We start from the raw sequence: 25,372 nt of genomic DNA, 5'->3' as shown, positions 1-25,372 counted from the left end.
GTGTTGGTATTCGGAGGTTTACTGCTTCTGAATTCTCTTTAGTTACCATGACTTAGTCGCCGCAGATACCCTTCTCCTCCATGAATTTATCTCCATGAAGCGCTTTTCTCCCTTTCTCACAATGCGAGAACTCGTGGGCACTCGAAATTGCTGAGCAGTTAAGTTAGACTGGATAAAAGGAAGCACTTCTTCACCCAAGGGGTGATTAACATGTGGAATTCACTGCCGCAGGAGGTGGTGGCAGCTATGAGCATAGACCGCTTCAAGAGGGGATTGGATAAGCATCTGGAGCAGAGGTCCATCAGTGGCTATTAGCCACAGCGTATTGTTGGAACTCTCTGGGGCAGTGATGCTCTGTATTCTGGGTGCTTGGGAGGGGGGGAAGAGTGGGAGGGCTTCTAGTGTCCTGGCCTCACTGATGGACCTCCCGACGGCGCCTGGGCCTGATCCAACACGGCTTCTCCTACGTTCTTATCAAATCACCTTTTGAAGCTATCTTTTGCTTGTGGCCATCGCTACTTCCTCTGCGGTGAATTTTTATCGCCCTCTATGTAAAGCAGTACTTCCTTTTGTCTCTCCTGAATCAACTGCACATCGGCTTCATGGGATGCCTTCAGGTCTAGCCTTTTGGGAGGAAAAAAACGTTCTTTTTGTTAACTCTTTCCACCCCATGCATAATTTTATAAACCTCTATCAGACCCCCCACCCACCACCTTAGTTGTCTCTTTTCTAAACTGAACTCAGGCTGCGCATATTCTGTGCATTTCCCTGGAGCTCCCGACTTCTGGCCAGCTCACATAGGTTTAGCAGAGTGGGTACCGAAGCTCCACCTCACCTCTTGCACAGGGGGTTGGTGTCCTTCCTGTTAGAGAATTTGCACGCAGCAGAAGAGCTGAAGGAGAGGAACAGGCAAACACAGGAATTAATAGACAAGAGAAACAACTGTATGCAATGGTAGATATATTTACCGGGATAGTATCCAATATTCAGAGTCGTTGCCAGTCCAAGGTCATACACAGTAATCAGTACACACTTCAGTAGATAACAGTATACAGCAGTAAGTATACACAGCAGGATCCAAGCACAGTAGCATAGGATCCAACACCGGCAGTGTTCGCTGCCACCCAGACTGTGAGCCTCACAGTACCCACAGTCCTTACAGGCAGACAGAGCAGGCTCCCTGAGCTTCCCTAAGTACACGTACCAATCATGCAAGCTCACCAGAGGTTGCATCAGCTTTGTGAGTCAGCACAAAGCCTAATTACAGGTGAGGTCCTTCCACCTTACCTCAGTAACAGGTAACAGCTGGACCATGATGCAGCATGACTCAGCATGACATTGCAGAAACAACATTTACTATTACTAAGATGGAGTCAGTCAGCCATTTTAGGACTGAGTTCCAACACTTCCGTCTTGGGTGTCCTTCTCCCTTCCAGAGATGCCAAGTGCGGCAAGATCCAGTGCCAGAGCCCTGCGAAGAAGCCCAAGGGGACCAACACTGTCTCCATGGACACCACCATCCGGTTCAACGGGCGGGAGGTGAAGTGTCGGGGGGCGTTGGTCTATGCAACGAAGGATGATGAGGGTGACATGTCGGACCCGGGGCTGGTGATGACAGGGACCAAGTGCGGAGATGGAATGGTGAGTGCCCTTCTGGAGCAGGTGGGATGGTTACACTGGCCCTAATCCTAAGAGGGGATTGGATAAACATCTGGAGCAGATGTTTATCAGTGGCTAGTAGCCTCAGGGTATAGCTGGAACTCTCTGTCTGGGGCAGGGACGCTCTGTATTCTTGGTGCTGGGTATTGGCCACTGTGTGACACAGAGTGTTAGACTGGATGGGCCATTGGCCTGATCCAACATGGCTTCTCTTATGTTCTTATGTGACACAGAGTGTTGGACTGGATGGGCCATTGGCCTGATCCAACAGGGCTTCTCTTATGTTGTTATGTGACACAGAGTGTTGGACTGGATGGGCCATTGGCCTGATCCAACGTGGCTTCTCTTATGTTCTTATGTGACACAGAGTGTTGGACTGGATGGGCCATTGGCCTGATCCAACGTGGCTTCTCTTATGTTCTTATGTGACACAGAGTGTTGGACTGGATGGGCCATTGGCCTGATCCAACGTGGCGTCTCTTATGTTCTTATGTGACACAGAGTGTTGGACTGGATGGGCCATTGGCCTGATCCAACATGGCTTCTCTTATGTTCTTATGTGACACAGAGTGTTGGACTGGATGGGCCATTGGCCTGATCCAACGTGGCTTCTCTTATGTTCTTATGTGACACAGAGTGTTGGACTGGATGGGCCATTGGCCTGATCCAACGTGGCGTCTCTTATGTTCTTATGTGACACAGAGTGTTGGACTGGATGGGCCATTGGCCTGATCCAACATGGCTTCTCTTATGTTCTTATGTGACACAGAGTGTAGGACGGCCTGATCCAACGTGGCTTCTCTTATGTTCTTATGTGACACAGAGTGTTGGACTGGATGGGCCATTGGCCTGATCCAACGTGGCTTCTCTTATGTTCTTATGTGACACAGAGTGTTGGACTGGATGGGCCATTGGCCTGATCCAACGTGGCTTCTCTTATGTTGTTATGTGACACAGAGTGTTGGACTGGATGGGTCATTGGCCTGATCCAACATGGCTTCTCTTATGTTCTTATGTGACACAGAGTGTTGGACTGGATGGGCCATTGGCCTGATCCAACGTGGCTTCTCTTATGTTCTTAAGAGCAGAGGTCCATGAGTGGAGATTCGCTATAAGGTATTGATGGAACACTCTGTGGGGGGCAGTGATGCTCTGTATTCTTGGTACTTGGCGGTAGGCAAGAGTGGGAGGGCTTCTGGAGTTCTGGCCCTGCTGGTGGACGTCCTGATGGTCTCTGTGTTTTGGCCAGTGTGTGACACAGAGTGTTGGACTGCATGGGCCGCTGGCCTGATCCAACGTGACTTCTCTTACGTTCAGTGCAGAAAGCATGCTGTTATCGTGCAATATTAGAAAAGGTAGTGTGTGAGATTGAGTCATCTTAGCTGTTGCGGGGCTTGCAGCGAAGTAGGGTCAGCGCCAGGTTTTGGTGGGGCCCAGGTGGAAAGTTCCTAGAGCTCTCCTCCCTCCCTCTGGCTGTGGGCAGGGGTCCCCGCGGTTTGGCATATTGGGGGCCCCCAAACCGTGGGAAGCCCCGCCCCTAGCGGGAGCATGGCAACACTAGTCCTTTTGGGTCCTGATTTGATGGACATTCTCATTACAGGTATGCAAAGACCAGCGTTGTGTGAACGCTTCCTTTTTTGAAGTGGACAAGTGTCTCTCCCAGTGCCACGGTCATGGGGTGAGTAACCAGCTTAGTTTGCTTCTGGATTTGGGTCGCCAAGTCCAATTCAAGAACTATCTGGGGGACTTTGGGAGTGGAGCCAGGAGACTTTGGGGGTGGAGCCAGGAGCAAGGGTGTGACACGCATCACTGAACTCCAAAGGGAGTTCTGGCCATCACATTGAAAGGGACTGCACATTTGGTGTAGTGGTTAAGTGTGCGGACTCTTGTCTGGGATAACCGGGTTTGATTCCCCACTCCTCCACTTGCACCTGCTGGAATGGCCTTGGGTCAGCCATAGTTCTCTTCTCTGGGAGAACAGGGTTTGATTCCCCACTCCTCCACTTGCACCTGCTGGGATGGCCTTGGGTCAGCCGTAGCTCTGGCAGAGGTTGTCCTTGAAAGGGCAGCTGCTGTGAGAGCCCTCTCAGCCCCACCCACCTCACAGGGTGTCTGTTGTGGGGGAGGAAGGTAAAGGAGATTGTGAACCGCTCTGAGACTCTTCGGAGTAGAGGGCGGGATATAAATCCAATATCTTCTTCTTCTTCTTATCTCCATCTATGAAATCTATTTCCCTCCATTGGGAATAATGAAGGATAGGGGCACCTTCTTTGGGGGCTCATAGAATTGGACCCCCTAGTCCAATCTTTTTGAAACTTGGAGGGTATTTTGAGGAGAGGGACTGGATGCTATGCTGCAAATTTGGTGCCTCTACCTCAAAAAACAGCTCCCCCGGATACCTACAGATCAATTTTCCATTACCTTATGGGAATCGGTCTCCATAGGGAATAATGGAGTGTCCAGCAGACATTCCCTTCCCTCCCCCCACTTTCTAAAGTGGGGGGAGGGCCTCCAAACTGGGGGATCCCCTGCCCCAACCTGGGGATTGGCGAGCCTGCATTCTGGATCCCTGCTGACTCAGAAGGACAGAAGGCACTGAAAAGAAACCCACACGTCCAACAGTGAAACTCAGACTGTTTCTCTATAATATAACATCTCCGAAATGGATGAAGCCAGAGACTTGCTGATGCCACCTCATCCTTGGGGGCACTTGGAGGCTGTGAGGCCAAAGCTCCGTGGAAGAGCCTCTGTTTGGCATGCATGAGGTCCCCGGTTCAATCCCCGGCATCTCCAGCTAAAAGGACCAGGCAGGAGGAGATTTGGAAGACCTGCAGCTGAGACCCTGGAGAGCGGCTGCCAGTCTGAGTAGACAATCCTGACCTCGATAGACCAATAGCTGGGCTCAGCAGAATGCAGCCTTATGTGGCCACCATTTTAACTGCCACATTTCTATCCTCCTCTTTTCCCAAAGAGATTAGGGGGCTTTGTGTATGGTTCGGTTTGGCACTGTCGTTGCGAGTGGCAGACTCTGATCTGGAGAACCAGGTTTGATTTCCCTCTCCTCTCCTCGCCGTGCAGCTGCTGGGAGACCTTGGGTCAGTCCTGGTTCTCTCAGAGCTCTCTCAGCCCCACCCTACCTCACAGGGTGTCTGTTATGGAGGGAGGAAGGGAAGGAGATTGTGAGCTGCTCTGAGACTCATTCAGGTAATGAAAAATGAGATACAGGGCTTTTTTTTTTTTAGCAGGAGCTCCTTTGCATATTAGGCCACATTCTCCTGATGTAGCCAATCCTCCTAGACCTTACAGTAGGCCCTGTAAGAAGATCCCTGTAAGGTCTTGGAAGATTGGCTACATCAGGGGTGTGTGGCCTAATATGCAAAGAAGATCCTGCTCCAAAAAAAGCCCTGGCAAGGTAAAAACCCCTCCCTCCTTCCCTCCCTCCCTCCCTTCTTTCCTTCCTCCCCTCCTTCCCTCCCTCCCTCCTTCCCTCCCTCTCTCCTTCCCTCCCTCCTTCCTTCCTCTGTGAAATAGATTAGGTCAAGAGAGGTGGGCCACACAAGATCCTTCGTGGATAAGTGTGGATTTGAACCTGTATCTCATAAGCCCTAGTGTAGCACTCTAACCACTATTACACACTAGTTGTATTCCATCAGGCCTCAGATTCAGTGGGAGCTCACAGGAGCACAGCTCCTGAACCTTTCTGAGAGTTCCACCTCCTCCTTCTGAGAGTTTCATCTCCTTGTCCAATGAAAAGTAGGTGCAGCTGCATAATAATCCCTGGATGAGCTCCACCACCTATTTTTCTACAAAATGACCGCTGTGTTCCATATATTTGACTCACGAGAGGGGCTTGCGTTGGGCTGGGTTGCTTGCTAGCTGTTGATCTCCTCCCTGAAACGGCAGTTCCTGATGTCGTTGCAAGATGGTCTGTGCGTTTGTGTTGTGTGATCCTCCGCCCATCCGAGCAACGCTTCCGCAGCCTTTGGGTTGCGAGCGGACAACCCAGTTCCCTTTGCCTGATTAGCTTTTGCAGCTGAATATATGTAAATCCCAGCCTGTTCATAAAATTTAAGTGTTAATAAAAATCTGTTAATAAAAATCTGTTCAAAGAACATTTCCCAGGCAGTCGAAGGCCACCGGCGAATTAACAATAGGACATTTGCTACCCAATAAAACGAACCGGCAGATCAGAGAGACACACACAGAGGGCTTCAAAGGTTTGCTTTGTCAAAAGAGAGTCACTCTGCTGTCAAATTGATCTTCAGCATCGCAGGAAAAGTGGAGAGGAAAAACTAGCGGAATGTTTTTTTCAGCAGTGGCAAGGAGAATGGGTTTTTCTGTCTGGGATGTGTCGCTGGTGAACGCTAGATCCAGGTGAACAGCCGTGTTGGTCTGACTCTGCACAGAACAGAGTCAAGTCGCACCTTTAAGACCAACAGAGTTTCATTCAGAATGGAAGCTTTCATGTGTGCTCTAAGCACACATCATCAGACTATAGGACGGAACGGCAAGCAGTCCTAAATACAGAGAAAAGCGGGCAGTGAAGCAGCATGCAAAATCATGGAGATGTCCCTTTGCCGATTAAAAGAATCCCAAGCCGGGGCCTAGCGACTGCCAGCCCGGGTCCGCTGGGCTAAAACAACAAAAACAGTGATAAACGTCAGAATAGCAGATTGATCCAAGTGGGCAGCCGTGTTGGTCTGAAGCAGTTGAACAAAGCAGGAGTCAAGCGTCGCCTTGAAGACCAACCGAGTTTTATTCAGAACGTCAGCTTTCGTGTGCTCTCCAAGCACCCTTCCTCAGACGAGAGGAATCGGGGATATTGGGCTGACATCCAAGCCGTTTGTTGATTAAGTATGCAGACTGCTCACATGGTGAACCAGTGTGGCTTGGCTATTTGGTCTGGATAGCCATCAAAGGCGATAAAGTCCTCTGCCAATTGGTGTTTCTGTAAATCATCTAGGTGAAGCACAACAGGATGTGTATTTGGTGGACTACAACTAGGAAATACGCGTCCTTTTGTGATCCACCTAGATTTACAGAAACACCAATTGGCAGAGGACTTTATCACCTTTGATGGCTTTCCAGACCAAATGACCAAGCCACACTGGTTTACCATGAACACATGAAGCTGCCTTATACTGAATCAGACCCTCGGTCCATCAAAGTCAGTCTTGTCTACTCAGACTGGCAGCGGCTCTCCAGGGTCTCAAGCTGAGGTTTTTCACACCTATTTGCCTGGACCCTTTTTAGTTGGAGATGCCGGGGATTGAACCTGGGACCTTCTGCTTACCAAGCAGATGCTCTACCACTGAGCCACCGTCCCTCCCCTTCTGCATACTTATTCAACTCAGTCTGCATACTTATTCATCAAACGGCTTGGATGTCAGCCCACAATACCTTAGAGAGCACACGAAAGCTTACGTTCTGAATAAAACTTGGTTGGTCTTCAAGGCGACGCTTGACTCCTGCTTTGTTCAGAATAGCAGATTGATGTCCATTAAGTATCCTGCAATAAATGAGAGTCTCCTCTGGGTTCAAAGGAGAGCATAAGGTTCTCAGAGGCTTAATTTAAACATGTAACACACATATAAAAACATCGTTCTAAATTTGTCATTTTTTAAAAAATGCATTAAAATAGTGGATTGGTATATGTAATGAGATAAACACACAATGTCCCTTATTTGAGTATGGCTATTCCAGGGGTGGCCAACAGTAGCTCTCCAGATGTTTTTTGCCTACAACTCCCTTCAGCCCCAGCCATTGGCCATGCCCTGCACTATTCTAAAAGTGAAATACATTGGAATACTGAGGATACATAGCTATACTTGGTGAAAGTGGGTTTAGTATATGTAATGAGATAAAAATCCAATATCCCTGTTCAGTCCTGGGAGTAGGGTTGCCAAGTCCAATTCAAGAAATATCTGGGGACTTTGGGGGTGGAGCCAGGAGACTTTGAGGGTGGAACCAGGAGACATTAGGGGTGGAGCCAAGATCAAGGCTGTGACAAGCATAACTGAACTCCAAAGGGAGTTCTGGCCACCTTTTCAATTCCTTCCTTCAATAGGAAATAATGGATAGGGGCACCTTATTTTGGGGCTCATAGAATTGGACCCCCTGGTCCAATCCTTTTGAAACTTGGGGGGTATTTTGGGGAGAGACACTAGATACTATACTGAAAATTTGGTGCCTCTACCCCCAAAACAACCACCCCAGAGCCCCAGATACCTACAGATCGATTCTTCATGATTTTCTATGGGAATAAATCTCCATAGGGAATAACAGAGTCCCCAGCAGACATTTCCCTCCCCTCCCCCCGCTTTCTGACGACCCTGAAGCGGGGGGAGGGTCTCCAAACCGGGGGATCCCCTGCCCCCACCTGGGGATTGGCAGCCCTACCTGGGAGGTATTTGTTCCAAGTTTTATAATAATAACTACAGGGGCCAGAAGCAGAGGGGGCAGCCAGTTCTGGAAAGAAGAAGAAGATATTGGATTTATATCCCGCCCTCCACTCCGAAGAGTCTCAGAGCGGCTCACAATCTCCTTTCCCTTCCTCCCCCACAACAGACACCCTGTGATGTGGGTGGGGCTGAGAGGGCTCTCACAGCAGCTGCCCTTTCAAGGACAACCTCTGCCAGAGCTATGGCTGACCCAAGGCCATGCTAGCAGGTGCAAGTGGAGGAGTGGGGAATCAAACCCGGTTCTCCCAGATAAGAGTCCGCACACTTAACCACTACACCAAACTGGCTCTCAGAAAGAGATCTGTGTGCTGTAGTGAAGGTTTTTACTAGGGATGTGCACTCAGATGGATCCATTCCCAATCTATATCTGAAAAATACCTTCTCAAATACCGTATTTTTTAGGTATCTTCAAATATAGTATTTTTTTGTTGCTACGTATGGGAGTGAAAGCTGGCTAACCGGAAGAAAGTGGAAGAACAAAGCTGGAATCCAGTAACACCTTTAAGACCAACAAAGTTTTATTGAGAATGTAACCCAGGGGGTGTTGAACCCATTTGTTATCAGGGCTGGATCTGACATATATGAGGTCTTGTCCAGCCGGGCCATGCGTGCCGTAAAATGTAATGCCAGGTAGCAGAGATATAAGTTTTATAAAGGATGCAGACAAACACAATTTAAGATTTAAAAAAATAAAATAAAATAAAACATGCTTAAAGTATTAGCACTCTTGCAATATTGTGGGTCAGTATCAAAGCAAGCTCTCCTTTTGGGGAGGGACGGTGGCTCAGTGGTAGAGCATCTGCTTGGGAAGCAGAAGGTCCCAGGTTCGATCCCCGGCATCTCCAAAAAAGGGTCCAACCGAATAGGTGTGAAAAACCCCTGCTTGAGACCCTGGAGAGCCGCTGCCAGTCTGAGTAGACAAGACTGACTTTGATGGACCAAGGGTCTGATTCCGTATAAGGCAGCTTCATATCTCCATATGTCCCTCCCCCCCCGCTTCCTCCCCAAGGGAGGAGCCTCAGCCAATGGAGAAAATAGAGGCTTTGCTCTGTAGCTCCTGCACAATTGAGAAATCCTGGCAAAGCAAGCTGTGACACAGAAAGAAGCAAGAGAGAAGGGAGAAGGAAGCAGACTTGCTCGCGGGCCTGACAGGAGCCCTCTGGGGGGCTGATGTTGCCCCCGGGCCACGTGTTTCACTCCCTTGATGTATCCTTTCATGTGCTAAAGGCTCACTTCATCAGACAATAGCAGGAGATGGAATTAGCTGTCCTACATATACAGCAGGCAGTGGATTAGTATGCAAAATAGTGAAAATGTTCTTAGCAGATCCAAAGAATGACAAGTTGGGGGGGGGGGGGGTCTAGTAATTGTCGGTTTGTCGGAAAACACAGCACAGGCAATAAATGTCAGAATTGGAGATTGACGTCTATGTCCTTAGGTTTCTGAATTGTGAACATTAATAAATTAGAATCTTTCGTAGTGTTCCGTTGGTCTCCTCTAAAGCGTGGGTTAAAATAACATTTCTCTGTAGAACGAAGCTGGAGTCTACTCTGTTCAAATACTAATGCAAAAATACATTAGAATACAATGGATGTATACCTCTCGAGTATGGGCTAAATTAATTCATAGGGTTGCCATGTCAGAAGAGATCTGACAGCACTTAACAAAAGACAGCTTTTCTACATACAGAGTACAGTAGCGCTGTAAAGAAGAAGAAGAAGAATTGCAGGTTTATACCCAGCCCTTCTTTCTGAATCAGAGACTGAGAGTTGCTTACAGGCTCCTATATCTTCTCCCCCCATAACAGACACCCTGTGAGGTGGGTGGGGCTGAGAGGACTCTAGAAGAAGAAGAAGACCGCAGATCTATACCCCGCCCTTCTCTCTGAATCAGAGACTCAGAGTGGCTTACAATCTCCTATATCTTCTCCCCCCATAACAGACACCCTGTGAGGTGGGTGGGGCTGAGAGGGCTCTCACAGCAGCTGCCCTTTCAAGGACAACCTCTGCCAGAGCTATGGCTGACCCAAGGCCATTCCAGCAGCTGCAAGTGGAGGAGTGGGGAATCCAACCCGGTTCTCCCAGATAAGAGAGCTCTGGCTGACCCAAGGCCATTCCAGCAGCTGCAAGTGGAGGAGTGGAGAATCCAACCCGCTTCTCCCAGATAAGAGTCCACATACTTAACCACTACACCAAACTGGCTCTCAATTCACAAAGTTACTTTGATAAATTATTGGGGGCTGTGGCCTATATTACAGTGTACATGTTATCAGTTGGATCTTACTATGTATTCTTGCTTCATTTAATATCTCATGTTAACAGTTTAAAAAAAAATTGTGAAGAGTAATCAATTAGAGTCAGTTGTAATGTTCCATTGATCTCTTCTGAAGCATAGGTTAAAATAACAACATTTTCCTGTAGAACGAAGCTGAAGTCTACTCTGTTGAAATGCTAATACAAAAATACAGTAGAATAGGGGCGGGCAACGGTAGCTCTCCAGATGTTTTTTGCCTACAACTCCCATCAGCCCCAGCCATTGGCCATGCCGGCTGGGGCTGATGGAAGTTGTAGGCAAAAAACATCTGGAGAGCTACTGTTGGCCACCCCTGGAATAGGAGGTGCAGCTGCAGAACAATCTCTGGATTAGGAGACCAGCCACCAGGGGCTTTGCCACGCCCCCAGCAGCCCTCATTAACCCCTGGAGAAGCCCGCACCACCCTTTCTCCACTTCTTACGTGATTTTGGGTGGCGGGTGGCTTGCTGGCCTTCTGACTAGGGGTGGGGGCAGCCCAGCAGAGCCCCAGGCGAGTGAGGCCTGCTTGGGCTGGCTGGATCTCTAGCCAGCCCAAGCAGGCCTCGCTCACCCGGGGCTCTCCTTTCTTTCGTTGGGTTGCTTTCGGCTGGGGGGGGGGAGAGGGCGGCATATGCTAATGAGTTATGCTAATGAGCCTCACCACCTGTTTTTCTACAAAAAACGACCCCTGGCTTCAGGCACCATTGTAGAAACCTCTACCATGTTCCCCCAATGTCCTTCTGGGCTATCCCTATGTACCTGGAGACTCCCATGTCTCAAGCAGGCCTTGGAGGTAGGGTTGCCAAGTCCAATTCCAGAAATGTCTGGAGATTTTGTGGGTGGAGCCAGGAGACACTGGGGTGGAGCTAGTAGCAGGGGAGGGGGGGGAACGGCGCCAAGGAGCGTGGCGAGCCGCCCATCTTGGAGGAGCAGCTACGGTGAAGCGGAGAAGAGGCGGCAGCTGCGCAGCGGCGTCGCCCGCTCCGAGATGGGACGGCTCGCCACGCTCCTTGGCGCCGTTTCCCCCCTCCCCCCGCTTCCGTTTTTTTGGGGAGCGGGGGAAGAGGCTGGAAATCCTGGGGTCCCCCGCCAGGGCGGGAGGGTTGGGAAGCCTACTTGGAGGGGATCTTGGCTGCTTCCCTCCTGCTGTCAAACCTTACCTTACCCCATAAACACCTCCTCTTTTAACCCAAAGGGCGTGCAGCCATGTCCTCTGGCCTCTTCTCCCGCAACGGGAGCCTCACGGCCTGCTCCTTTCCCGTTCTTCTAGGTCTGCAACAGCAATTGGCACTGCCACTGCAACGCAGGCTGGGCGCCTCCGTTCTGCGAGAAGCCGGGCCTGGGGGGCAGCGTGGACAGCGGCCCCGTGCAGTATGACAGTGAGTGCCGTCTTTGCCCTGCTTTTGTGGGAACGGGCGAGGGGGTCGAGGCACAAGACAACCCTCCGAGAGTCGGGGTCTTGCACTCGCTGCTGCCTCAAAACATTTGGTGGGTACCAATACTCCCTCTAAGCTGTGGAGTCTTGTGAGCGAAAATTCCACTTTACGAGCCGCTGGCATTAAAACGGTGAGCAGCTGCATGAATCGATGTGCTCTGGGGCCATTTTTCCTGAGCTAAGACAAGAACGTGTGAGCTGGAAGCTCAAAAGCTGTGAGCTAGCTCACACTAACTCAGCTCAGAGGGAACGTTAGCGGGTATCCGGAAAGGTGTCAGCGGGCACTACGTCGGAAATCCCTGCTCGAAGGGGACGTGGGCCTGTGGAGGTGGCTTGTTGGGTCTAGAGATGTGAAGGCCCGTGAAGAAAATGGAAACATTTCGGGGTGTGTGTGTTTTTTTCCTGAAGCCTTTTGTTTTTTTCCCAGAAAAATTGGAAAAAATGAAGAAAAGAGAAGGAAAAAATTGATTATGAAACGTTTTATTTCAGCATGATGAATAATTTTTTTTGAGTAAAAATGTGTGTTTTATTGGAAAACAAATAAGCCGTACATACAAACAGACAAAAGATTTTTAAGACAAGGTGTTCAGATATTTTCCCAATCACTTCTAAAAAATATGAATGGTATCATATTGTTCTAATTTCTGTGCACCGAGGACAAACAAGTCCTAGGTCATGCCCATTCATTGAAAGTCCTACACTCCGTTCTATACATTTCCCCCCTCTTCAGTTATTTTTATGAGAATGAGTTTTTCATTTTTATTTAATACTGTGGAGAGGAAATATGAATAACTGTTACTTCTGGATTTTTAAAAATTGTTTTGTGGAGGTTTTTTTTTTGTCTGTTCCACGTAAACTAGTAAACAGTTCAGGAGATTGTTGCTCCGTTTGTTACAATTGCAAAGAAATATTTAAAAAGTAAATTGTTTGTCCCAATTGTTTGGCTACACTATATTTTTAATATGCTAATGGTGATAAATTTCATGCCAAGTAAAATTGTCCGTAGTCATAGTTGATGTTTCTAAAGTAACAGAATGACTTTCAATCCGGAAAAGAAAAAAGAAGTGCGAATGTTGCATTTTTTTTCAATTTTTCTGAAAATTTCCGGGCTTTTTTCCGGGGGAAGGGGGGGGGGACGGGAAAAAATTGTTTTTTTCTGAGCTTCAAATTTCCGGAAATTTTACATCTCTAGTTGGTTAATATGCGATTAAAGGGCCAAACATTAAAAACAAACAGTAAAATAATTCATAAATCAACGTACATGTTGGGCCAGTCCTTGATACTGACTCTGCAAAGATATGCAGGATACTACGGGTTGTTCTCTCAGTCTGATGAACCCCAAAGGTGCGCCTTCCTTAACCTTCCCCTCCTCTGGGCTCTGTTCTTCTTCCTGCAGACCACGAAGCCATCCTGCTAGCTCTGCTGCTGGTCTTTGGGCTGATCCTGCCGGCTTCCGCTCTCGGACTGTATTTCTGCCACAAGCGGGAGAACTCCCTGCTCAACAAGTGGGCCAAAGGCTTAAGGAAGAGCCAAGAGACCTACAAGTGAGAAGGGCGGGAGGGCAGGCTGGGGGGTGCTTCCTAGATCCTGATGAATTCATCCCCTCCCCCACCGGTTTTTACTAGAACATGGTTTAAGGGGGCATTCGCACATCCTTGGAGACTGCGCTCTGTCCTTCGCAATGGGATTTCTCTTGTCCACTTGCGATAATCCGGTTGCAGATAATTGTGATGGACCAGCGATGCCCTGCTATCCGATGATGTCTGGATGCAGCCAGAGAGCTGCTTCACGCATTGCGCTTTCTCTGGGTAGAAAGCAGTTCCGTGTCGCAAGCATGAGAATGACATGCATGTGTGCATTTAAGTGGTTCTCTATGTGGGATCTCATGGTATAGGCCATAGAATTATGCACACAGAAGGGATTATTCCATGTAACTATCAGAAGTGGTCCAGCTTCCTGCAACGATAGATCTGTCCCTCCAGCCCTCCTTTTCCTCATCCATCCATTCATCCAATCTTGTTTATCTGATCTCTCTCTCTCCTGTCTGTCTGTCTGTCTGTCCATCCATCTGTCCGTCCGTCCGTCCGTCCATCCATCCATCCATCCATCCAATCTTGTTTACCTGATCTCTCTCTCTCTCCTGACTCTCTGTCCGTCCGTCCATCCATCCATCCATCCATCCATCCATCCAATCTTGTTTATCTGATCTCTCTCACTCCTGTCTGTCTGTCCATCCATCTGTCCGTCCGTCCATCCATCCATCCATCCATCCATCCATCCATCCAATCTTGTTTACCTGATCTCTCTCTCTCTCCTGACTCTCCGTCCATCCATCCATCCATCCATCCATCCATCCATCCATCCATCCATCCATCCAATCTTGTTTATCTGATCTCTCTCTCTCCTGTCTGTCTGTCTGTCTGTCCATCCATCCATCCAATCTTGTTTATCTGATCTCTCTCCTGTCTGTCTGTCCGTCCGTCCATCCATCCATCCATCCATCCATCCATCCATCCATCCATCCATCCATCCATCCATCCATCCAGGGGTCGTTTTGTAGAAAAATAGGTGGTGGAGCTCATCCAAGGATTGTTATGCAGCTGCACCTACTATCATCTCTCTGTGTGTGTGTCTGTCTTATTATCTGCCTAATCTACCTGTCAAATTTTATCCCACCCTATTCTGGAAGGTGACACACACATTTATCGCCCTCATCCACACAACAACGCTGTGAGGTAGGTGTATTCCAATAGTGAGGCTGGCCCAAAAGTCACGACTGAATGGGAATCTGAACAAAAAGAGTGAATGGATTATCTTGTCCCCCTTTTAACTACTCCACCGACCCCCCCCCCTCTTATTGCTGGAATAGTCATATTCAGAACTAGAGGCAGCATTTGTGTTTGCAAATAGGTAACTCCTCTTGCCTCAGTTTCCCCTTTGTGTTCCCTGGCAGGAACGGAGGCATCCATCGGACCACCACCGTGGGGCACTCTAACTCGGCCTTCACTTTGCAAGACGTTTCTTCTTCCTCTTCCTCTAGGAAAGCTGTGGATGGCAATTCCCGCCAAGTAAGTCGGCTCAGAATTAAACTTGGTTGGTCTTAAAGGTGCCCCTGGACTCAGAATTGCTTTTGTGTAAACAAAGCAAAGGTCCATCAGTGGCTCTTAGCCTCAGCGTATTGTTGGAACTCTCTGTCTGGGGCAGTGATGCTCTTTATTCTTGGTGTTGTGGAGGGGCAGCGGTGGGAAGGCTTCTAGTGTCCTGGCCCCACTGGTGGACCTCCTGATGGTACCTGGGTTTTGGCCACTGTGTGACACAAGAGTGTTGGACTGGATGGGCCATTGGCCTGATCCAGCATGGCTTCTCTTATGTTCTTATGTCTGGGGCAGTGACGCTCTGTATTCTTGGTGCTTGTGGGTGGGAACAGTGGGAGGGCTTCTAGTGTCCTGGCCCCACTGGTGGACCTCCTGATGGCACCTGGGTTTTGGCCACTGTGTGACACAAGAGTGTTGGACTGGATGGGCCATTGGCCTGATCCAGCATGGCTTCTCTTATGTTCTTATGTCTGGGGCAGTGACGCTCTGTATTCTTGGTGCTTGTGGGTGGGAGCAGTGGGAGGGCTTCTAGTGTCCTGGCCCCACTGGTGGACCTCCTGATGGCACCTGGGTTTTTTGGCCACTGTGTGACACAGAGTGTTGGACTGGATGGGCCATTGGCCTGATCCAACATGGCTACTCTTATATTCTTACGTCTGGGGCAGTGATGCTCTGTCTTCTTGGTGCATTTGGGGGGCATGGTGGGAGGACTCCTGGGGTTCTGGACCCACTGCTGGACCTCCTGATGGCACCCGGGTTTTTTTGGGCCATTGTGTGACACAGAGTATGGGACTGGATGGGCCATTGGCCTGATCCAACATGGCTTCTCTTATGTTCTTATGTCTAGGGCAGTGATGCTTTGTATTCTTGGTGCTTGGGGGGCAACAGTGGGAGGGCTTCTAGTGTCCTGGCCCCACTGGTGGACCTCCTGATGGCACCTGGGTTTTTTGGCCACTGTGTGACACAGAGTGTTGGACTGGATGGGCTATTGGCCTGATCCAACATGGCTGCTCTTATGGCTGTGGGAAGAAGGAAGGTGGAGGCTAGTCTTGGATCTGCTTGAGGCACGAAATAACTCTGCTTCTGTCTCTGAGGGAAATGTCCATTCCTTTGAGGGGCAGAAGTGCATTCACCTTCTCTTCATGCTTTTCCCTTCAGGCATCGAGGAGCATTTTCCCGCCAAAATCGAATCCTCTCCAAAGTGCCTCTCAGCCCATCAACATTGTCCATCCCCTCTGCCCTACGCCCAGCCCAGCGGCTCCTCTTCAGAAAGACCTCAAGCCCTGCAGGCCTCCTCCTCTGCCCGTCAACAAATCCCCGGCAGTTCCCTCCAAAATGCACTTTGGCACTCAGAACAAGCTGCCTCCTCCAAAGAAACCTCTTCCCACCAGTCCTGTCAGGACCCCTTTGGTGAGTGTGGCTGTTCCGCCAAGGTGTTTCAAGGCTTGGCCTTCAATGGGCTACCAACTTCCAGGTGGAGCATGGAGATCTCTGCGAATGACAAGGACCTCCAGATGACAGAGATCAGTTGCTCTGGAGAAAATGGCTGCTCTGGAGGGTGGGCTGTATGGCCTTATACCCTGCTGAGGGCCAAACCCTGCCCTCTCTAGGCTCCAACCCTCCAGCTCTCCAGGAATTTTTGTACCCAATCTTGTAAAACCCCATAGCTGAGTGTCTTGGGGCTTGGGTTGTCAACCTCCAGGTGAGTCCTAGAGATCTCCAACTGAGCTCCAGAGTACAGAGATCAGTTTTCATGGAGAAAATGACTGCTTTGGAGGCTGGAGTTCCCACTGAGGTCCTTCCCTTCCTAAAGTCTCATCCTTCCCTTCCTAAGCCTTGTCCTCCCCTTTCTAAAGTCTTGTCGTTCCCTTCCTAAAGTCTTGTCCTCCCCTTCTTAAAGTCTTGTCCTCCCCTTCTTAAAGTCTTGTCCTCCCCTTCTTAAAGTCTTGTCCTTCCCTTCCTAAAGTCTTGTCCTCCCCTTCTTAAAGTCTTGTCCTCCCCTTCTTAAAGTCTTGTCCTCCCCTTCTTAAAGTCTTGTCCTTCCCTTCCTAAAGTCTTGTCCTTCCCTTCCAGAAGTCTTGTCTTTCCCTTCCAAAAGTCTTCTCCTTCTCTTCCAAAAGTCTTGTCTTTCCCTTCCAAAACTCTTGTCCTTCTCTTCCAAAAGTCTTCCCTTCCCTTCCTAAAGTCTTGTCCTTTCCTTCCTAAAGTCTCATTCTCCCCTTCCTAAAGTCTTGTCCTTCCCTTCCTAAAGTCTTGTCCTTCCTTTCCAGAAGTCTTGTCCTTCCCTTCCAGAAGTTTTGTCCTTCCCTTCCTAAAGTCTTGCCCTTCCCTTCCAAAAGTCTTGTCCTTCCCTTCCTGAAGTCTTGTCCTCCTTTTCCTAAAGTCTTGTTCTCCCTTCCTAAAGTCTTGACTTTCCCTTCCTAAAGTTTTGCCCTTCCCTTCCTAAAGTCTTGTCCTCAACATCTCAAGGAATTCCCCACCCATGAATTGGCAACCCTTTTTGGGGTGCAAGAGGGAAAGGTTGAGCCTTTGCACTCCCTGGTACAGAGATATTTGACTCACATCTGATTTCCCGGTGTCTACACCCTAAAGAAGTGATGCCATCTTGTCCTGTTTTCTTCCCGGCTAGGTCAATCCAAGCCAAAGGCCGCCTCGCAGGCCTCTGCCGGGGAACCCCCTTTTGGCGAAAGAGCGGCTGTCAGCTCCGGGTCAGGCATTGCTGGTCATGGTGCCTCCCGCCAACTTTAAGCCGGCTGGTATCGGTTCCGTGAGTCCTGTCTCCAAACCGCTGAAGTAAGTGAACCTCAGTGATGAGCAGAGAAATGGCAGAGAGGGAGGGGGCATTGCAAAGGAACACGTGGGCGGCAGAAACCTGGAAGAAGACAGATCGGTGTCCCAGACAAATGCTTCCTTCGCATTCATGTTTTATACGACAACACACACAAAAAAAACCTGTGGAAAATAACGAATAAATCATGAAAATTACTTCAAAAATATAATTAATTAATTTTTAAACACTACAGCGTCACATATTATTGCCTATTATCAAGAATTCATGAATACAAGGTATAAAGTGCAGGGAATAAATTTTCAAAAGTGCTTGCGGTTAATCATGTCCATTGCCGACCTAAGATGCTTGAAGACTATTCACCCGGCTCCACGGGACAAATAAAATGCCAGCATCAACCGTGTTGCAAATGCAGATAACTCTTGTTTTTCAGAAAAAAAGGTTTTGATTTTAAGACGTTACTTTAGACTTTCATCCTTTAAAGAAGTTTGATATATAGCTGATAGTCATCAGCCTCTAACAGTAAAGCCTGCAATACTGTTTCAAGCGTCTTCATCTGAGAGACGTATCCCGCTTATCAGCACCCAGCATACCACATTCCGGGAGAAAACCTCTAAAACCTTCACATTCATGGCTGAACTTAGACTTTCGTGAATAACACTTTGTGAACAACATTATATTTCTTCACCCAAAGGGTGATTAACATGTGGAATTTGCTGCCACAGGAGGTGGTGGCGGCTACGAGCATAGACAGCTTCCAGAGGGGATTGGATAAACATATAGAGCAGAGCTCCATCAGTGGCTATTAGCCACAGCATATTGTTGGAACTCTCTGTCTGGGGCAGTGATGCTCTATATTCTTGGTGCAGGGTGTGTGTGTGTGTGGGGGGGTCACAATGGGAGGGCTTCTAGTGTCCTGGCCCTACTGGTGGACCTTCTGATGGCACCTGGGTTTTTGGCCACTGTGTGACACAGTGTTGGACTGGATGTACCATTGGTTTGATCCAACATGGCTTCTCTTATGTTCTTATGTGACACAGAGTGTTGGACTGGATGGGCCATTGGTTTCATCCAACATGGCTTCTCTTATGTTCTTATGTCTGGGGCAGTGATGCTCTGTATTCCTGGTGCTTGGGGGGGGGGGTGGGGTCACAGTGGGAGGACTTCTAGTGTCCTCGCCCCACTGGTGGACCTTCTGATGGCACTTGGTTTTTTGGCCACTGTGTGACACAGAGTTTTGGACTGGATGGGCCATTGGCCTGATTCAACAGCGCTTCTCTTATGTTCTTATGTGACACAGAGTGTTGGACTGGATGGGCCATTGGCCTGATCCAACAGGGCTCCTCTTATGGTTTTATGTGACACAGAGTGTTGGACTACATGGGCCACTGGCCTGATCCAACATGGCTTCTCTTATGTGACACAGAGTGTTGGACTGGATAGGCCATTGGCCTGATCCAGCAGGGCTTCTCTTATGTTCTTATGTGACACAGAGTGTTGGACTGGATGGGCCATTGGCCTGATCCATCAGGGCTTCTCTTATGTTCTTATGTGACACAGAGTGTTGGACTGGATGGGCCATTGGCCTGATCCATCAGGGCTTCTCTTATGTTCTTATGTGACACAGAGTGTTGGACTGGATGGGCCATTGGCCTGATCCAACATGGTTTCTCTTATGTTCTTATGTGACACAGAGTGTTGGACTGGATGGGCCACTGGCCTGATCCAACATGACTTCTCTTATGTGACACAGTGTGTAGGACTGGATGGGCCATTGGCCTGATCCATCAGGGCTTCTCTTATGTTCTTATGTGACACAGAGTGTTGGACTGGATGGGCCATTGGCCTGATCCAACATGGCTTCTCTTATGTTCTTATGTGACACAGAGTGTTGGACTGGATGGGCCACTGGCCTGATCCAACATGACTTCTCTTATGTGACACAGTGTGTAGGACTGGATGGGCCACTGGCCTGATCCAACATGGCCTCTCTTATGTTCTTATGTGACACAGAGTGTTGGACTGGATGGGCCACTGGCCTGATCCAACAGGGCTTCTCTTATGTTCTTATGTGACACAGAGTGTTGGACTGGATGGGCCACTGGCCTGATCCAACATGGCTTCTCTTATGTGACACAGAGTGTTGGACTGGATGGGCCATTGGCCTGATCCAACATGGCTCCTCTTATGATCTTATGTGACACAGAGTGTTGGACTGGATGGGCCACTGGCCTGATCCAACATGGCTTCTCTTATGTTCTTCTGTGACACAGAGTGTTGGACTGGATGGGCCATTGGCCTGATCCAACAGGGCTTCTCTTATGTTCTTATGTGACATAGAGTGTTGGACTGGATGGGCCATTGGCCTGATCCAACAGGGCTTCTCTTATGTTCTTATGTGACACAGAGTGTTGGACTGGAAGGGCCATTGGCCTGATCCAACAGGGCTTCTCATGTTCTTAGGAAATCTGGAGAAACGCACTTGAAGTATTCACATTAAGAGGGGGGGTGGCTGTCTCAGCACTTGAAAATGCAAAGGGGGACTTCGCAGACCTCATCAGGATTGGCCCATTGTAGCATTTTTAAGGAGCTGATGATGAAAAAGTAGAGGAGTTGGTTTTATATCCCGCTGTTCCCTGCCCGAAGGAGTCTCAGAGTGGCTTACAATATCCTTCCTTTCCTCTCCTCATAACAGAATCCCTGTATGGTAGGCGGGGCTGAGAGAGCGCAGAGAGAACTGGCACTTACCCAAGGTCACCCAGCTGGCTGCATGTGGAGGAGGAGTGGGGGATCAAACCCAGTTCTCCAGATTGGAGTCCACCACACTGAACCATTGCACCAAACTGGCTCTCCAGGGGATTGGCGTCCGCAGGTCATGTTTGAGGACACCGTAATGTCTACTTTGGCCTCCAGCTTACGAAATTTCATATTTTCTGGACAAAATCTGTGGAGTTAGACCCACAATATCTCCACCTTTGCATGAAATCAAGTGATTGGGAGACTTCCGGTGCTCCTTCTGATCGCTGCCGCAGCCGGGGAAGAGGGGGGGGGCTCTTCTCAACTTTGTCATGACTCCCCCCCCCCTTCTCATACCGTTAATCTAGAGGCCGAATAAACTGAGTGCCTTGGAGTTCAGTTCAGTTTGTCGCAACGCTGACTTTATGGACCAAAGCAGGGCTTTGTTTTTAGCAGGAACTCCTTTGCGTATTAGGCCACACCCCTCTCATGTAGCCAATCCTCCAAGAGCTGGCAGGGCTCTTCTTACAGGGCCTACTGTAAGCTCCAGGAGGATTGGCTGCATCAGGGGGTGTGGCCTAATAGGCAAAGGAGGTCCTGCTAGAATTCCTTACAGGGCTCTTCTTACAGGGCCTACTGTAAGCTCCAGAAGGATTGACTACATCAGGGGTGTGTGGCCTAATATGCAAAGGAGTTCCTGCTACAAAAAAACCCTGGACTGAGGGTCTGATTTAGTATGAGCAGGAACTCACAGGAGAAAAGCTCCAGAACCTCTAAATTTTATTGTGCTCTTTCTCTCTTAACCTCCCCCCGCCCTCAAAAAAAACCCCCACTTGCTTCTGGGCTCCATTGTTCAAACCCCCTGGGAGAATTTTGCTGAACTCTTAAGAGCTGATAAACTTTCTAGATTTTTATCATTTTTATTGGTGGTAACTAAAAAAGGAAAAAAGCATAAGCATAGATACAGAAAAAAAGGGGGGGGGAGGGCATATGCAGAATGGGAAAAGCGGGGGTGGGAGGGAAGAAAAATACAAACATATCAATTTTAAATCTACCTCCAAATAAAATATCCCATTCGTTTTACCTGCAAGCATAAAATTCTCCATATATTTTACCACCTGTATCTTCCATTGTAAAAACATTTTTACTAAGCTATTATTTGCAATACGAGTCGAAGCAGTTCTTCTTCAACACATATACGTAAGTATGAACAAGTCAGATCAGTCTCAGCACGAAATTAACTGCTTTGGTTTAACCTTGTTAAAAACACAGACTAATTTGTTAATTTAGCACTATCCTCATGAATATAGACACCAAAAATCCATCTCTTTATCCTTAAAAAACTAAAAAGGAATACAACATGATATTTTGTCTATCTCAATATAAACAGTTTCTCCTGGGAGACATATTAAAGAACAAATATAGCAGTTTACATAACATCTGTATTGTCTCCCTTTTTAACAATTAGTCCCTCTCTTATAGCCCTATTGGACTAGGAAAAACAGCTTGTTATGACCCAAAAATAAGAATCCCATGCCTGTTCTTATTGAGAGTTACATACCCCAAAGAACCCAAACATATAAAGAAGCCCGATGGAAAATCTTCCTTGTGCCGCGGTGGCCACACAGTGGAGAAAGTAATTTAAAAATTACAATTGGAGTAAGGTTTTATGATGACCATTCTAATTCAAGAACATAAGAACATAAGAGAAGCCATGTTGGACCAGGCCAATGGCCCATCCAGTCCAACACTCTGTGTCACACAGTGGCCAAAAAATTATATATATATACACACACACATATATATATACACACTGTGGCTAATAGCCACTGATGGACCTCTGCTCCATATTTTTATCTAACCCCCTCTTGAAGCTGGCTATGCTTGTAGCCACCGCCACCTCCTGTGGCAGTGAATTCCACATGTTAATCCCCCTTTGGGTGAAGAAGGACTTCCTTTTATCCGTTCTAACCCGACTGCTCAGCAATTTCATCGAATGCCCACGAGTTCTTGTATTGTGAGAAAGGGAGAAAAGGACTTCTTTCTCTACTAGATCCATCCCAAGAAGCGTTTGAAAGTTAGATGCTGCGCTGATAGAATTGAGTGCGCCTTCCTGTGATGTCCAGGGTGGGGGTGTGGCATAGGCAAAGGAGTTGGGCTGATGAGCTCCGGCACCTCTTTTTCTATGAAATGATCCCTGCAGGATTAGCTTGAAATGTCTTGAAGGCTGTGTCATAAAACTGGGGAGGGGGAGCTGAAACCCCCAAATCTTGAAGCATCGAGAAACGAGATAGTTTGGAAAGATGTTTGCCAGAAAATCAAACTGTGAATCCAGACCACTAAGGGATGTCTTTGTTCCCTCTTTCCCTCTCTGCAGGTCAGCGCCACCGCAGAGGTGAGTATCTCATTGCCACTGCTGTAAGGAGACACCCCATTTGTGACTTTCTGCTCTTCCCCTGTCCAGACTTGAGGCAGGAATTAGATTTAGCATTTGCACAGAAACTTGTTGGTTTTATCTATCGATTTCCCTGCTTTGTTTATAGTCCGCTTTTCCCACTGAGCCTCTAGGCAGACTGCACAATGCAGTATCATGCATTGAGAGCCAGTTTGGTATAGTGGTTAAGTGCACGGACTCTTATCTGGGAGAACCGGGTTTGATTCCCCACTCCTCCACTTGCACCTGCTGGAATGGCCTTTATACACACACACACACACACATATACACACTGTGGCTAATAGCCACTGATGGACCTCTGCTCCATATTTTTATCTAACCCCCTCTTGAAGCTGGCTATGCTTGTGGCTGCCACCACCTCCTGCAGCAGTGAATTCCACATGTTAATCACCCTTTGGGTGAAGAAGGACTTCCTTTTATCTGTTTTAACCTGACTGCTCAGCCATTTCATTGAATGCCCACAAGTTCTTGTATTGTGAGAAAGAGAGAAAAGTACTTCTTTCTCTACTTTCTCCATCCCATGCATTATCTTGTAAACCTCTATCATGTCACCCCACAGTTGACGTTTCTCCAAGCTAAAGAGCCCCAAGTGTTTTAACCTTTCTTCATAGGGAAAGTGTTCCAAACCTTTAATCATTCTAGTTGCCCTTTTCTGCACTTTTTCCAGTGCTATAATATCCTTTTTGAGGTGCGATGACCAGAATTGCACACAGTATTCCAAATGAGACCGCACCATCGATTTATACAGGGGCATTATGATACTGGCTGATTTGTTTTCTATTCCCTTCCTAATAATTCCCAGCATGGCGTTGGTCTTTTTTATTGCAATTGCACGCTGTCTTGACATTTTCAGTGAGTTATCTACCACGGCCCCAAGATCTCTCTCTTGGTCAGTCTCTGCCAGTTCACAACCAATCAACTTGTATTTGTAGCTGGGATTCTTGGCCCCAATGTGCATTACTTTGCACTTGGCCACATTGAACCTCATCTGCCACGTTGACGCCCATAGGGGTCAGGCAGATTCATAGGGTTGCCAATCCCCAGGTGGGGGCAGGGGATCCCTCGGTATGGAGGCCCTCCCCCCACTTCAGGGTCATCAGAAAGTAGGGGAAGGGGAGAGAAATGCCTGTGGGGCACTCTTTATTCCCTATGGAGACCGATTCCCATAGGATATAATGGAGAATTGATCTGCTGGTATCTGGGGCTCTGGAGGGGCTGTTTTGTGAGGTAGAGGCACCAAATTTTCCATAGAGCATCCAGTGCCTCTCCCCCAAATATCCCCAAAGTTTCAAAAAGATCGGACCAGGGAGTCCAATTCTGTGAGCTCCAAAAGAAGGTGCCCCATCATTCCTTATTTCCAATCGAGAGAAGGCCTTTAAAAGATGTGCGGTCCCTTTAAATGTGATGACCGGAACTCCCTTTGGAGTTCAATGATGTTTGTCACACCCTTGCTCCTGGCTCCGCCCTCAAAATCTCCTGGCTCCACCCCCGAAGTCCCCCAGATATTTCTTGAATTGGACTTGGCAACTCTGCGGCTTCATAAGAGAGTTGGCGAGTCAGCCCCAGTCGTCAGCCTGGTATATGCCCCAGACCTCGTGTCAGAACCCTGTTGTTCTTTCTCCTCCCAGCATCTCACTTCCAGTCTCTCCCCCTTCTCCTCCAGGCCTGTTCCGGGCTTGAAAGTCCAATCGGTTTCCCGCCTCTTTCAGAAATGACAACGGTGGAGACGAGGACCCCGGCCGATGCTCAGTGGACTCCTTCATCTTCCTCATTTGCACTACTGCGCAGGGATTTTTTGCTACCAAAGACAATCGTTTTTATACTAGGGGACTGGTTTTGCCAATAACGAAGAAGGGGGGATCTGGGAGAGGGGAGGCCCGAGAAATCGGTACTAGAGTCGTCGTGAAGGGCTGCAGGGGCGGGGCCTTTACTCAGCCGTCGAAGCAGAAGGCTCCTTGTGCGTGGCTCGTGGATCGCTGCCCGTGGCTTCTGCCGTCTAGACCCCCTATGACTGACTGCAGGTTTACGGAGAGCAGACTTCTGATCTTGCAAGCAGCTTGAGAACGGGCAGGCCTTGATTAGCTACCTCCTTGTTTTGCACAACCTCATGGGATCCTCCCACCACCTCCTCCTCTTCTACTGGAGCTCAAGTGCTGGATATTGTTCATGAACTGGTTGTCATGGAGTCCCATGGGTCTCGAGACCGTTTCCCAAAGGGTACGGCGTCCTTTAGTGGCAGCGTTTGTTACTGCTCTGGCGAACAGTGAATTTTGTGTACCTCGTCCTGAAAGGGGCAGCCCAGCCTCTCGCGCACAGATGCTTACAAACCGTCTTGGCCTAGGGTTGCCAACCTCCAGGTGGGAATCCTGGAGAAACCCGTGTTGCAACCAGTCGCTCTGCTAACACTGAATTAATCACAAATTTCAATTACTTAGTTTTCTGTAAGTCCAT

General features: G+C 48.5%; 1 protein-coding gene across 1 annotated transcript in view; it reads left to right on the top strand.

Annotated features, from left to right (window-relative positions):
- Window positions 1–24,817, top strand: part of ADAM33 (ADAM metallopeptidase domain 33) — a 141,674-nt gene extending 116,857 nt beyond the window's left edge. Inside the window, exons 16-23 of the mRNA XM_060247421.1 lie at window positions 1,437–1,641; window positions 3,260–3,337; window positions 11,683–11,791; window positions 13,244–13,391; window positions 14,801–14,915; window positions 16,101–16,352; window positions 17,572–17,735; window positions 24,585–24,817. Of these exons, the coding sequence (XP_060103404.1) occupies window positions 1,437–1,641; window positions 3,260–3,337; window positions 11,683–11,791; window positions 13,244–13,391; window positions 14,801–14,915; window positions 16,101–16,352; window positions 17,572–17,735; window positions 24,585–24,636 (1,123 nt within the window). The 3' untranslated portion in view covers window positions 24,637–24,817. The remainder of the gene's footprint in view (window positions 1–1,436; window positions 1,642–3,259; window positions 3,338–11,682; window positions 11,792–13,243; window positions 13,392–14,800; window positions 14,916–16,100; window positions 16,353–17,571; window positions 17,736–24,584) is intronic.
- The last annotated feature ends 555 nt before the right edge of the window (window positions 24,818–25,372 follow it).

This window comes from Heteronotia binoei, chromosome 9, assembly GCF_032191835.1.
Source record: "Heteronotia binoei isolate CCM8104 ecotype False Entrance Well chromosome 9, APGP_CSIRO_Hbin_v1, whole genome shotgun sequence".
NCBI classification, from domain to species: Eukaryota; Metazoa; Chordata; class Lepidosauria; order Squamata; family Gekkonidae; genus Heteronotia; species Heteronotia binoei.
Note: the sequence above shows the minus strand (reverse complement) of the source record. Positions and strands in the feature narration are given on the sequence as shown.